This window comes from Arachis duranensis, chromosome 8 (genome assembly GCF_000817695.3).
Source record: "Arachis duranensis cultivar V14167 chromosome 8, aradu.V14167.gnm2.J7QH, whole genome shotgun sequence".
Classification (NCBI taxonomy): domain Eukaryota; kingdom Viridiplantae; phylum Streptophyta; class Magnoliopsida; order Fabales; family Fabaceae; genus Arachis; species Arachis duranensis.
In genome coordinates, this window is record NC_029779.3 from 45,225,905 (window position 1) to 45,241,704 (window position 15,800).

The 15,800-nt window shown below is 30.2% G+C and overlaps 2 protein-coding genes across 2 annotated transcripts in view; one reads left to right on the top strand and one right to left on the bottom strand.

The window, feature by feature from the left end:
* Positions 1–112, bottom strand: part of LOC107463345 (EG45-like domain containing protein) — a 6,857-nt gene extending 6,745 nt beyond the window's left edge. The window contains exon 1 of the mRNA XM_016082131.3: positions 4–112. The gene's annotated coding sequence lies outside the window, so the exon portion shown is untranslated. The remainder of the gene's footprint in view (positions 1–3) is intronic.
* A 9,254-nt stretch (positions 113–9,366) lies between these two features.
* Positions 9,367–14,623, top strand: LOC107463215 (probable 1-deoxy-D-xylulose-5-phosphate synthase, chloroplastic). The gene is made up of 9 exons (XM_016081971.3): positions 9,367–9,509; positions 9,612–9,776; positions 10,015–10,165; positions 10,334–10,602; positions 10,868–11,150; positions 11,708–12,000; positions 12,552–12,830; positions 13,006–13,290; positions 14,204–14,623. The coding sequence occupies exons 2-9, from the start codon at positions 9,660–9,662 to the stop codon at positions 14,354–14,356; spliced, it is 1,830 nt and encodes a 609-aa protein (XP_015937457.1). The 5' UTR covers positions 9,367–9,509; positions 9,612–9,659; the 3' UTR covers positions 14,357–14,623.
* The last annotated feature ends 1,177 nt before the right edge of the window (positions 14,624–15,800 follow it).

Here is a 15,800-nt window from a genome sequence, read left to right on the forward strand (position 1 = left end):
TACCTGATTATTGGTGGTGATGCCTTCAAATTTATGAGACTTGAGAGGAATACAATGAAATCGCCATTCACAAAATTTTCCACGAAGAACAAGGCATTAAATAGTAATGGATAGAATAGAAGGATAGTGATTCAAGGTTTATGAGAAGTAACTGAAAAGCAATTGACTCAATTAATTTTTGGTCATTTCTTGTGTTATTGGGTTAAATTCAGCGTAAAGAAACAATTAATGTATATGAACTCCCTACGTATTTTAAAAAGAACAAGTGTACACAATCAACCTCTTTTAACAAATGATTACTTATTGAACTCCTTTGAAGCAACCTTCTCGTCAATAAATAAAACATGAATTCTAATATGACTATATATACTATATGATGATTATATAAGTATTGTTAAAATTAAAATAATATTTTTTTTATATTTTAGTAACATTTTTGTTTAAGTAACACTATTTAAAAATGTTGTTTAACAATAAAAAATATATTTTTTTTATTTTAGCCATACTTTTTAAAATATTATAGTCATAGTAGTCATTATAATATAATCATGCTAAAATAATCCTAAATAAACCTATAAAAACGTTCCTCTTCTCTCTCACATTAACCTACCTACCTCCAACAATCCCTCTCCGCCTCCCCACCGTGACCCACTCCTCTTCTATCAGCGAGTCGCCGGAACCAACTCAGTTCCCGCCAGCCTCCGCACTCCCCATCACCGCCGCTACAACCTGCTTGTAACCGAAGAAGAATCTCTTCATCGCCTGCCTCTATTTCCTGCATCGCTTGCAACACCTCCACCACACTCTTCTTTTCCGCATAAACCCTCATCGCGGCCTCCACTATCTCCGGCACCATTCTCTTCATCTTCCTACACATCTTCGTCACCTCTACTAACTTCTTCGACCGGAAGCAATGACATAAATTGCATATGGCTTCCCCTGTTTAGGGCCAAGGTACCCCTCCTATCCAACTGCAGCCGGTTTATAATCCCAATCAACAACCTGGCCCAATTAACCACTCGTTCTACCCTGCAACCAGTTCAACAAAGTTTGGCTCAGCAACCTTTCGCACACATGCCCGTGTCTTCTAACATCGACATTTGTGTTTTGGAATATTAGATACCGTTTTGATGATTAAAGAGACTGCAAACTACACATTTGATCTTAGTCAAAAGAAGTCCTTGAACAATTACAGAAATATAAAAAACATTTATTTAATATGAAAAAAATATCTTAATACTTAACAAAAGAAATATTCAGCTATATTTTAGCAAAAATAATTAAATATTTATAAAATTTTAAAAAATTATGAAATTCTTAAAGAAATAGAGACATTCACATTTGTAATACAAAAAAATTCGAAAAATATACAAAAGAACATCCATTTAGTATGAAAAAGAAACATTCTGATACTTAGCAGAAGAAACATCCATGTATATTAACTCGTAGAGATTTTAGATTCACCAAAATATATTTAGTTGGTTTTTTGCTAATACCTTTTGGTTCCCTAGCATTGCTCAAAATAAAAATTTCATGTTACTAATAACTAGACTGTCAATAAATTAAAATATTAAATATTATTTATTAAATTCATTAAATCTTGTTTCAAACTACAGATTTGATGACGAGAGAAAAAAGGAGAAAGAGAAAGCATGCTTAGAGATGAGAGAAAATTTGGAGAAAATAAGAACTAAATTATTATTAAGGAAGAATCTTAGCCTCTCTAATACAGTAACAAATATCTAACTTTCTAACTTAACGAAGAAGCTTAGCTAATCCTAACAAACTTGGAACTAATAAGTAATCAAATGTTGCCATCTATCAACACTAATAACAAATTATAAGCTTATATATATACACACTTAATATATATACTACTACTCTTGCTGTATGTTTCTCAATTGTCCTATCTGACTTGTATTTTGTTTTAAGATTCCATTTGTATTCGATTGCTTTCTTTCTCTTTGGCAATGTAGTGATCTTCTAGGTTTTGTTATCTTCTAATGCCTTCAATTATGATTTTATGGCATCTTTCTAGCAATCATAAATGATAATTTCTTCATAATTTGTTGATATTATGATGGATAAAATTTTAGACACGTTCTAATTAAGGCCGGCAAGTTTAAATAACTGTTGCATTGTAAATATTTCCAAGCGCCATACATAACCATTTGGAAGAAAATTGTTAATATCATTAGCACTAAAATCAAATACACTTTATCTCAAATTTTAAATCCATAGAAATGATGATGGAACAAGAAGAGAAGTTATCATATCCCAACACCTTACCGAGAGAGTATATGAAAGGAATAATGAATTGAGTTTAAAGTTAGATGAAAAAACAAATAATCAAAGCTCATGTGTGGTGGATATTATTAGTAGATCCTTCTTGTTCTCCGATGAATGGAATGGTAGTGAACTCTATAATTATTGATGACAATGCCAAAAATAACTAAAAATTGTCATGACTAGAATTGTCGGATTATTCTTTATTATTTTATATGCTCAACCTTGTTGTGTTGAGCTTTTTCCTTAAAAAAAAAAATTATATCATTTCTTATTTCTAAAATGTGAATAAAACATAATTCATTTGTTCAAAGAATACTATTTTCGATCTAGTTTTGGATCCTTACACTAAATACAAGGGATTGGCAATTTGGCATGGACTAACCAATAAAACTGAAAAAAAAAAAAATCGGCAGCATAATCAACATGAAAAAGAAAAATTCTACAACAAGAGCAGAGCCACAAGCAACAACATCTAAGGCTAACTTCTGAACCAGTTTTAAAATTTTTGATAGTAATTACACAAGTCAAAAGAGCTTCAGAATTGCTAACTACAAGAAGTGTCACATTCATCATTGCGATTAAATAAACAATTCTAGAGTGTGGCATTACATTTCTGTTTCTGCTTCATGACCATTATAAATTCTAAAGATAAAGTGAGGCCAATAAAAAAAAATACTTGTACGTTAAAAATTAGTTATTAAATTAATTGTTATATATTTATATATAGGATAATAAATTATTATTTTGATCTTTTATATTTGGATTAAATTTTAATTTAATTTTTAATGTTTTAAATGTCTTATTTCTATTTCAAATTTTTTTAAAATAGTTTAATATTGTTCTACTGTTAAATTTAACATTAATAATTAACGGAAAATAGTCACTCACATAAAGACGCTACGTTTTTTAATAATTAAATTTTAACCTATATAATTGATCAAGCTATATTATTTTTGTCAAAATTAGATAAGATAAATCGGTTTGACCGAAAAATTAGTAAACCAAATCTTAAATCGAACTAAATTAATATTTTTTTTATAAAAAATGACTACAATACTCTTATTATAAAAAATGACTAAAATACTTCTATTATATATATTAATTTTAAAAATCCTAAATCCTAATCCTACGACGGCATAGAGAGAAGAGAAGGGTTATGATTTAGAGTTCTTAAATATATAAAATAGAAGTATATATATAAAATAGAAGTATTTTAAATTATTTTCTATAATAAGGATATTGTAGTATTTTTTTATAAAAAAATATTAATTTAGAACAATTCAAAATTTAGCTTATCGATTTTTTAGTCAAATTAATTTATCTGGTCTAACTTTAATCAAAATAATACGATTTAATCAATTACATGTATTAAATTTTAATTACTAAAAAATATCTTAAAAAAAAAAGATGTTTTAAGTATCTTTATGTAAGTGACTCCTTTAACGAAATGAGTGACGTGGATGTTAATAACGTTACTAATTAATATCTATCTTTTTTTACGTATCGAAAAAATATAGCCAAAACTTTCTTAAAACACATTTTTTATTTAATTTCTTTTTGGTACAAAACTCAAAATTCTAACCATCCATCATCAACGCTTTAAAATAAAAGAAAAAATTTTATATTAATGTTTATTGATGGATCAATTTTACTTACATACTGAAATCGAATGCTATTGCCTTTTCAATATGCAAATTATTTGTGTTGAATTTAATAGTGAAAAAACCGAAAAACATTGAACCCATTTTTTTTTGTAATTAAAATAGGATATTTGAAAAAATTTTAGATTTTTTTTTTGGTTTTCCACGGTATCCCCCAACCCGACAGGCCAATGACTAATCCGCCGCGATATTGAGCTCCATTTAAGGGTTTGTCGCAAAATTTTTTAGATTAAAATAAGACATTTAAAATGTTAAAAATCAAATTATAGTTTAACCCAATCAAGTTTAAAGTAAAACAATAATAATTATTTGATAATGATAAAATATTATTAGTTCTGTTAAAAGTCCAAAAACATTTGTAATGTATGTAATCATTGTGCAAAAAAATAAAATGCAACTAATAAGCCCAAATTCCATTACAAATAATCTTTTCTCTCTTCAGGCCCGTAATCCAGATGCTATACCCACAAAACAAAGATGAAAATATGTTTCACAAGCTAAATAACACGTTTAAAAATAGGTTTAGACAAAATAAAAAAGTGATTCACCAAATTTTGGCTAAAATTTTTATATATGAATAATTTTAATGAGAAATACAAAAATATTTAATCATTTTAGTGTTCTACACGATTGTGCTAGTAGCACAAAACGTCACTAATATTTTGTAATAAAAAAAAATTTTTTAATCATAAAAAACAAAATGTTACTTACGTTTTATAATAAAAAATATTATTTTAATTATTAAAACACAAAACGACGTTTTGTTAAAAAAATATTATTTTAATTGAAAAAACACAAAACGTCATTGACGCTTTGTAAATAGCCATAGTTGTGTTTAACATATAGATTGATTCATGATGAAAGATTTCACTTCTAGTAATACAATATTAAAATGAAAAAGTTCCCAAACTTTAGTATTAAAAACAAAAAAAGAGAAAAAAAATCATATGTTGGAACCAGAAGAAAAATCAAAATCAAATTTAGTACAGAAATTAATCAAAAAAGTTGACTTACCATCTTTGTGTAATTAGGGACAGACTTACCTAGGGCTCGACCCCAACTTTTTTCAAAAAAATTAATAATAATAAGTTATTAAGGGTCCGTTTGGGAAATTTTAGAAATAAATTTTTTTAACTTTTGACTTATAAAAAGTAGTAATATTAATGTTTAGTGTAATTTTCAAAATTAAATTACAACTTTTTAAGAAGCTATTTAGGAGTTTATAGAGAAGTTAAAAAAATGACTTCTTTTATAATACTTCTATTTTTCATCACATTTCTATGAAATAAGCATCTTTAGAGTTAAAAATTCAAACACAAAATAACTTATTTATAAGTTACTTTTAACAGAGTCATTTATTATTTAAGTTATTTTATCAAAAAGAGTTTAATTAAATTGGTTACCCAAACTAGGCTAATTACGATTTAATTTTTTAAAAATTTATTTAGTATTTAGTCTAATATAAATAAAAGTTCAGTCTAACTGATTTCTAATATCTAAAAAGTAAGTAACAATATTAAAAAAATATGAAAAGATATTATTACTAATATTTTTTAATTAAATAAAATTTTTTAAATCTCATAAAATAGATTTTTTTCTTCTTATGAGTGTCCTTCTTGATTCATTTGGTATTAATTTTTTCTATTTCAACTACTACAACTGAGAATTATTTTTTAGCTATGAATATTGTGAAGAATAATTCAAAAACAAAATGAAAGATAAATTTCTTGCTATTGTCTTTTAATTATATTGAAAAGAAAATTGTTGAAAAATTTGACACAAATTTGATTATTGATGAATTTTATGAAGAGCAATGCTAGGGGACAGCAATTTTTTTTATTAGTAGCCATTAAATAGCCATCAATGATGATTCAATGGTATGAGATTTCATATAATGGCTCACATTTCTCTGCTGGTTACATGCTGGCCAAAATTCAATAAAATTGCTGGCCCCTAGATTTTTCCTTTTATGAAATGAAAAATTGACCACTTTGTTAATAAAAATTACATATATATTTTTTTGTACTTTAAAATATATTCTCTATAAGTATATTTTGTAATACATTTTACATTATATAATTTTTTGCATAATTTTTTAATATTATATATATTATTAGCCCCATGATACTATTTTTGAATCCGTCCCTGTGTATAATCATTCTAACTTGTTGAAGTTACCATTTTTTCTGCAACACATTTTTGGATAAGAAAAAAAAAATAGAGATTACCTTTCTCTACTGCAAATCAAAGACCACAATTGAAATTTGGAGTCAAAAAATAAATTAATAGTGCATATCTTTGAAGTCAAAAGAAGGAAAAAGACAAGCACTTAGATAAGAATCTAAGCCAACTTTACTAGCCATAAAACTCTAATGCAGCCACATCTCTTCTCTATATCTCTGCTCTATTTTTTTTTTTAAAAAGACAAAGTCAAAGATGATCTACTTGTTTAGAATCGGTATCCTCACTAAATTTAAGTTTTGGAAGTTTTATCCTTATAAAAAAGAATAAATGATCATTTGTATCCATAAAAGATGAAAACATTGATATATGTATCCGCACTAAATCGAAACTAAACTTGTACCCACGTAAGATGTCTTTCGTGTGACAAAAGTACCTTACGTGGCACTCCATCCCTCCAAAAACAGGATACTTTTGTCATACAGAAGGCATCTTGCATGGGTACAAGTTTAGTTTCGATCTAATATGGATACATATGTCAGTGTTTTCATTTTGTATGAATACAAATTATCATTTATTCTTATAAAAAATGGTAAATGGCTAAAAATTGAAATAAAGAGAGTAATCACACTATTTGAGACTTTGAGTTCTCATAGCACTTTAGCTATACCTTTTTCTCCTTGATGGTTTTACATTAAAATTTCTGTTCTTCAATTTTATCTTTTTTTATTTCAATCAATGAAAAAAAAGTAAAGGATATCAATAAAAATTATTGAGAAAAAAGGCAAAGAGAGTAAATTTGAAAAAAAGTAAAAATTTATGTCGATCCCTTTATCATTTATATTTTATTTTCATGAACTTGAAAATTTTTTCTTATTAAGCTGGATAAGCACTTAGTGTCAAGAATCTATAGAGCGAACCTAACCAAATCAAGCTTAGTTAGAAGTTTAGTTTATCCTTAATAGGATTAGGTAAAATTCTTGGGAATTGGTAATTGTAGTCTTTAAAAAAGATAGTAGAAATTTCACTATAATTGTGGTAGAGACTGAATCTTGACCACATTACATATGATGATTGAACCAGGATATATGACTGTGTTATTTTATCTTCTCTATTTTTTTATTTGCTCGTTATAAAACAAAATAAAATTATCTCCTACTTAATCAACTTCACAAACGTCAAAGCAATACATAGTGTTAATTTCTCTTCTTTGCTCTATTCCTGATTTATTTGTTGAGAGACAAAATGAAATTGTTTTCTGCATAATCTATCACAACAACTTTGTCTTAAATCCTATTTAAAGTTTAAAGTGTATAAAATTAAAAGTGACCATAAATTCAACCATCTTTTCTAGGTCATTGAGAATTTTTAAATTCAAACATTAGAGATTAAAATAATATTTTATCTTTATATATAAATATACATTATTTAATTTATTTTAATATGTATTTTATATTTTTATATAAATTTTTATAATTTAATAATTAATTTTTTATATACATATCATATGAGTAAATCTAATAATATGTATTATACAAGAGCATCTAATTAGTAAAAATGTTAAAATATCATTTTTTTATTTTATCTTTTTTTATAAAATTTAAGAATAAAAAAATACAAAAAGCACAAAAACAAATCAAACACATATTTATATTTGAATGAGAACATTTTTAATTATTATTAATAGAGATAATGTTTATTTCATGGTTGTAGATTCATAGAGTAACATATTAGTAAACAAAAATCAAACACCAAAGTAACTGCCTAAGAAAAATTAGGGATCAATCTAGAATTTACTTAGCAAGGTAAAATCTTGATGAGTTGTGACACTATGCAGAAACAATGACTCCGTGGAAAGCATACATGCTTAGATTTCTCAACTCATTGCCATTTGTTAGTTAATGGCAAGTGCCGTTCACTATTATTCCCTGCCTTCCATTTTTGCTTCTTTCTTACTTCAAATCTCTCTCTCTCTCATCAAAATCTCAATCAACCAAAACAAGAATTTCATTCTCTTCTTCTTTTGCCTCATCCCTAACTATTACTTCATGGTTCCCCTTAATCTGAAACTGTGAACTGTGATCGTTTTTTCCTCTTTCTCTTATGGATATGGCTACTGCACCTGCGACACACTGTTCCTTTGGAATTCCCATTCACTCGCATGCCGCTTCTTCTTCTTCTTTCCCTATTCTCAATTCTAAATGTAATTGCTGACTTGCACGCTGCAATTAAAGTAAACAAGAAAAAAATGTCTTTCCTTTGAGTTTTAGTTAATGCACCTCAAATTCATATCCCTAACTGCTTAAGGAAGTGCCCATGCTAATTAACTTAGTTTTCAGGTAAGAATTCAGTTACTAGGTAAGAATATATTGTTAGGATTCATTTTATTATGCAAATTATGGAGTGCATCATCCAAGCTCTGAAGTTGGTGATATCTGCGGGTTTGAAATGTCATGATATGGGACATAGGAACTGAATTCAATCTGTATGAGTTGAATTCTTAAATTTGGTCACATTTGAAAAAATACACAGATTAGATTAGGAAACCTTTAACTTCAGTCTTCAAGAGTATTTAAACTGCTTACATTAGTTTGATTGACCTTAAAAGTTATTAACTACTTACTATAGTACATGAAAAAAAGCATCGGAACATTCTTAAACTAATCATATGAAGTGTAACTCTTATATATACCACCGAGGAAGAGTGGGAAGACCGGAAGAGTGATTCTTTCTCCATTTTAATCTATCACCACAAAATAATTAAAGAAGAGAGATAAATGACTAGTTGTCAAACAATGTAGAGTAAGAATTTTGTATTCTATAGAAGATGATAAGTTTTGGATAAGAAATTACCTATGTTATTGGATGGAGGGAGTTTAACCTAGTAAATTACATGATTGAATTCAATTCCTTGTTTTGATCCAGCTTATGGAGAGTTGAATAATCTAATTTTACTATTATACCCTTCATTAATAAAAACATTGAAGAAATGCCTTACAGGCAGCTCATTGGAAATTTAGAATAACTTCTATATATAAACTAATTCTATATTGTCACCTTCTTATGCCATTCTTTTTAAACTAGTTTAATATAACTGAAAGGCGACATGATACTTTCTTGTATTTTTATTGTATGACAAATGTCGTTGCATAGATATTATTATCTAATATTATGATTAAAGTTGTAAGAGTGTTCCCGGCAAGTCTAATTAGCTGTGTTCTGGATGAGTGAGTGATATCTGATATGTTCTGGATGTAGGGATCAATCGATCGAGTATGTGCACGGCCTGATATTGATGATTTCTACTGGGAGAAGATTTCAACACCCATTCTTGACACAATTGAAAATCCTATTTGCTTGAAAAACTTATCTCTTAAGGTTAGCTATAAGATCTTAGAAAATTTATCTTTAGAATATTGGTTTTGCAATGTTCGTACTTGTCTTTTTTGACATATCGGAGCTAAATAATTCTCTTCTCAGGAACTGAAACAACTAGCTGGGGAGCTCCGTCTGGAGTTGTCTTCAATTATGTCGAGTACACAAATACCATTGAGTGCAAGCATAGCTGCAGTGGAGCTGACGATTGCAATGCACCATGTTTTTCATGCTCCAGTAGACAAGATATTATGGGATGTCGGCGAACAAGTAAGGTTTTAATTTATATGAGGGAAAAAAAAAAAAAGAAATGCTGATGTCCCATTCTTATTATAATTTTTCCCGCTTGCCTTTTGAGGGTGGAAAGGAGAATGCAGATCACAAATTTTGCTACTTGGAGTTAAATTTGTAACTAAACAATGAATAATCATTTTTCCCCCTTTCTTTCTATGAAAGCCAATGAATGGCCTCTTTTGGATAATGTAGCCTATTCATCATTTGCGTGCAGACGTATGCACATAAGATTCTTACAGGAAGACGATCTCTCATGTACACAATGAGACAAAAGAATGGTATCTCTGGTTTTACTTCTCGATTTGAGAGTGAATATGATGCATTTGGTGCAGGTCATGGATGCAACAGTATTTCTGCTGGACTAGGTAGTTTGTATGTCCTTTTTCAGCTTTTTCCATATTTTATTGGTTTTCTTGCTGTTCTGAGTATAAATATGTAGTTGTGTTAATAAAATACTTGTTTCCTATGAAATTAAAAGTTTCGTAGGTAAATTAATTGGTACTCAAACTTGTATCTGGTATATTTTATTTTAGGCATGGCTGTTGCACGAGATATGAAGGGGAGGCGAGAACGCATAGTAACAGTAATCAGCAATTTGACAACAATGGCCGGTCAAGTGTACGAGGCAATGAGCAATGCAGGATATTTGGACTCAAATTTGGTGGTAGTTTTGAATGACAGCCGGCATTCCCTACTCCCTAAAGTTGATGAGGGCCCAAAGACATCCATCAATGCCCTCTCTAGTACCTTGAGCAAGCTCCAGTCCAGTAAATCTTTCCGAAGATTTAGAGAAGCTGCTAAGGCATGACTTGTTTTCTCTTCCTTTGTTTTGAAAAGAATGCTATATATTTTCATTCATTGTGCTACTTGCCAGCATGCAGGGTTTATATGGCAATGACATCGCTTTTTACTTCAAAATGATCCTACTAGGGAAAGCATTATACTCTCAAATAGTTGATATGTTTAATATGCTCTTCCTTTCAGGCTTCAATTTCAGTGTCTTAATTCCCTTTGCTTTAGACTCTCGTTATGTTTAAGTATATGGTAATTTGTATTCATTGTCCCAGGGTGTCACAAAACGAATTGGTAGAGGTATGCATGAATGGGCAGCAAAAGTTGACGAATATGCCCGTGGGTTGATTGGCCCATTAGGTTCTACTCTCTTTGACGAGCTTGGTCTGTACTACATAGGCCCAGTGGATGGTAATAATATTGAAGATCTAGTTTGTGTTCTGCAAGAAGTTGCTTCGCTCGATTCAATGGGTCCTGTCTTGGTTCATGTTATAACTGATGATAATCAGGGAGTAGAAAACAATAAAAGAAGTGATATAACCGACGGGCAGGAAGATGGTATGCATTAGTAGGGATCTTTTCTTGTGGTAATTTTTGGATCATCGTTAAGCCTGACAGCTTATCTTTGCCACTATGAGTGCACGTTCTAGTTCCCTTGTTCATCTTTCTCATTTTTCTTTTCCCTAGTTGATTTCACATCCTTAATCTGTTCAAAATGAACAAATATCGCATACAACAACAAATGAACAACCACAAGATAGACTATCGACATAAATCGATGGAATCTAAAAGTTCAGTAAAATCATCTAAAAGTGAAGATTTTTTAATGGTTTCTTCTAAATATTTCTTAAGATTTCCTTTAAGTGGATCCACCAAAATCTTTCCAAGCTGTTTCCTGATATGGGCTGTAACCAGCATTGACATTGTTTATTTTCTTATCTGAGTTCAGCTTAGTATGATTTGAACAGCATATAGTTGTAAAACCATGTTCCTAATGGAAGAAAATTATAAAATTCTCTTCTTTATAGCTTTACTGTGTTATTTGTCTTGAAATTTTAGATCATACATGATTTTGCTGAAGAGGTTTTAATGAATTGCCTGTGTTGACATTTCAGGTTCTATAAAATCAAATTTTTTACATTATGATGTTCGGCAACGGACATATGGGGATTGCTTTGTGGAGACTTTGGTTTCAGAAGCCGAGAAAGACAAAGATATTGTAGTTGTTAATACAGGAACCATGATGGAGCCATCACTAGAGCTGTTTCGGGAAAAATTTCCTGATAGGTTTTTTGATGTGGGAATGGCCGAGCAACATGCAGTCACCTTTGCTTCTGGCTTGTCATGTGGTGGATTGAAGCCTTTCTGTGTTATACCTTCTTCCTTTCTACAAAGGGCATATGACCAGGTCAGTCCTTATTAACTACCCTAATAGCCAATTAGCCATTATCTGTTGTAGACAATCAGAATTGTCTTGGGGAAAAGCATATTTCTGGTTGAAATTAGTTAAGTTTTCACGGTTTGAAAAAAAATAAAATAAAAACTTTGGAACATTGAGCTTGGACTATATCAAGAAATGTTTTGAAATCTAGAGCTCTATGATTATTGTTACTATTAAATTTATTAATACTGCCACAAGTGAGATAGGGAGAGGACAGTGGTAATTGCACTTTATATCTGGTACATGCTTCGGCTTCCAAATTATAAGGAGTGAAGGGAATTTTACTTTATGAACCTTGAGCCATTAGTCGGTGACCTATGGCACTATTTTTGTTGTGTGAGAGTAACTATGCTTCATATATTTGTATAGGACATCGAATAATGCAAATGTCTGGGTAAAACCAAAAGGTACCTTACCTTACCAGTTACCAGTAATGTGCTAAAGGAATGGTTAGTGCACATTGCATATTATATATAAGTAATCAGTATTTTAACATGTTAGTTACATATGGTATGCAGGTTGTCCATGATGTAGATCAACAGAAAATTCCGGTACGCTTTGTCATCACAAGTGCAGGATTGGTGGGCTCTGATGGTCCTCTCCAATGTGGGGCATTTGACATAACCTTTATGTCATGCTTACCGAACATGATTGTTATGGCACCGTCTGATGAAATCGAACTCGTGCACATGGTGGCTACTGCTATTCATGTCAATGATCGGCCGATTTGCTTTCGGTATCCCAGGGGTGCTCTTGTTGGGAGAGACCAAACTATATGTGATGGAGTCCCCATTGAGGTAATCAGTGACACCCTATTTTCTTTATCCATTGTGACTTGTGCCAAATCTCATTACCTGACATTAAACCTGAGGAAGCATCATTCATTTTCACACTGCAAAATTATTTCTTGAACTATAAGATAATGTGATATCTTCCTTCTTTAATTTTGGAGTGATTAATAATTTTTCACAGATTGGAGAAGGAAGAGTTCTTGTTGAAGGTAAAGATGTTGCTTTACTGGGATATGGATCAATGGTTCAGAACTGCCTTAAGGCTCATACACTTCTTGCAAAGCTTGGCATTGAGGTCACTGTTGCTGATGCAAGGTTTTGCAAGCCCCTTGACATCAAGCTTCTGAGGCAGCTCTGTAAGCATCATTCATTCCTGATTACTGTCGAGGAAGGATCTATTGGAGGATTCGGTTCTCATGTTGCACAGTTCATTGCACTTGATGGACTGCTTGATGGAAGCATTAAGGTACTACAACTTTTATTATATTTGACAGCTGTGAATTAATTGTGTTAAGTACCTAAGCAAAGTGGGGATCACATTAAAAGCTAGCAGATATCCAGATAGTAGCCACTCGGCTATAGGGCTGCATTTGTTTCTGAGAACAGGACAAGACAAGACACTGAGAACAGGACAGAACAAGACACTGATGGACAGAGACACAAAATTTTGTGTTCTTGTATTCTGTTTGGTGATAAACTAGAACAAATTATGAAAATCTAATTTATTCTCATTTTTTTTCATTCAAAATATTTGAGATGAAAAATATAATAATAAAAAAATATAATTATGAAAAATTAACAAAAATAATGAAAAAAAGAATGAAAAATAAGTTGTGTCCCTGTGTCCTTTCTGTCAGGATGGACACAAAATACACTAATTCAGTGTCTTTGGACACACTGTCTCTGTCCATGTCTCAGTGTCCTGTCTCTGTAAACAAACGCAGCTTAGGTTATCAGTATTCGGTATTCACCTTAATCTAGCCTATTGATAGCCATTTTCATACCGCCAACAACCAAGCTCGGATACTAATTTTAAGTACGTGGAACAAGGAGGAACCAAACTTTAAAAACTAGCTGTTAAGAGAAAAGACTACTTTCCTTAAATACATCATCAAGCATCCCATGATAGCCAAGTCCTTAGTAGTTTAATTTTGGTTATTGGGCTTTGTGGCCAACTTTTACTAACCACCCAGCCGATAGGTCCCTGTATCTTTGAAAAACCTCCTTAATTTAAAGATCATTTTGTAATTTTACATGTATTTGTTGCATTTTAAAATATCTAGGCTGGACATATTATATGGTGAGGTATATATGACTAAATTTTTTTGTACCATTTTTATTATTTTCTGTTTCTTATTCTCTCTATCAACTCTTTCCAGTGGCGACCAATAGTCTTACCGGATAGTTACATTGAGCATGCATCACCAAACGAGCAGCTTCAGCAGGCGGGGTTAACCGGACATCACATTGCCGCCACAACATTGAGTCTGCTTGGCCGTACCCGCGAAGCTCTCCAATTCATGTGTTCTTGACTTCCATACTTGTCATTCATTTCTGACTATGATAAAGGGATATCCGATGGTTGCATCGAATAATCTTGAAAGCAAGGCTCTATTTCAGGTTTATTGATCTCTTTTGTACTTGTAATCTTGTGAGGTTTTACTTTACATGTACGATGATAGAAATAAACCACGAATGCCATTTGTAAAATGTATAGAATGCATGTCAAATAGGATGAGAAAAAGGTCATGTAAAGTGTAACAATCTAACCAATCAAGATTGAGAGTTTTTTTACAAAATTGGCTGGTTTAATATAACTATATAAGTAGGTTAAGGCTTTTATTTTCTCTTCTTTTTTGTCCCCCTTAATATTGAGGAATGAGACTAATCGTTTCTCATAATCTTCTAATTGGAGTTTTCCACTAATCTAATTAAGAACTTAGGGTTATAATGTGTTATCATCATGTGTAAGGCTATTTTTTACCTCAGCAAATCCTTATAGGTGAAAGGAATTCTTTCGGAAATGGATCTTCTTTATTTTTTTTGTCACAAGAGAATAAAGTGTGATCTATCACCTTTAATTTTATAAGTGGGACCATAAATAAATGAGAGAGAGAAAGTAATGAAGGGTGAGATTTTTTATTGGATATTATACAGTTTTTTTTTTTCACTGGAGAGGATCTACTCTCAATTCTTCCTCCATTGCTAATTCTATGGTTAAAACATAAGGATAATAAAATGTGATTAACAGGCTAGTCATGAATATTGCCAAACATTACCGTAGGTTATTATTTCTTCCAACTTTTGACGATGCATTTGCTTTAAAAGTGGTCTTTAAAACATTTATTTTATAAAAACAATAACATAATTATATACTAAAAAATATTGAAAAATTACATAGATACTTTCATATTAGACGATAATATGATATCGTCACTGTCTAAGACAATGTTTTTATGTTTCTATTTATAATTACAGGTTATACTTCTAACTAACTTTTCTAATTTTATTGACATTAAAATATAATTGCTTTTGTTAATTTATCATTTTTTAGTAAGACAAAAGAAAGTAAGAATTAAGTTGTTAATTCGTATAAAATACGTGTTTTGGACCACAACCAAAAACTGCGTAAACCCAAAAATACATATATTGTAGTCAGCCATATAATTTTTTTATTGAAATAACATGTTTATATATTATAAAATTTAGCAATATTAAATTAATATAAAAAATGTATAATCCAAATTAAAAACGTAAGAATATTTATAGAAGTATTTGTATTTAAGCAACGTGTAAAAACTAGAAGAGAAGTTAATGAGTTTGAACAATATTAAAAATTTTGAATTTGTGCAGCAAAATTAAATTGATCCAAGAATGATTTGCTCTTTTAATTTCAGAAGTTAAAATAAACCATTTAGTTAAATTTAAAAACCAATTTGAATCACTCTTAATGATAATATAATAGTAACACTAAAA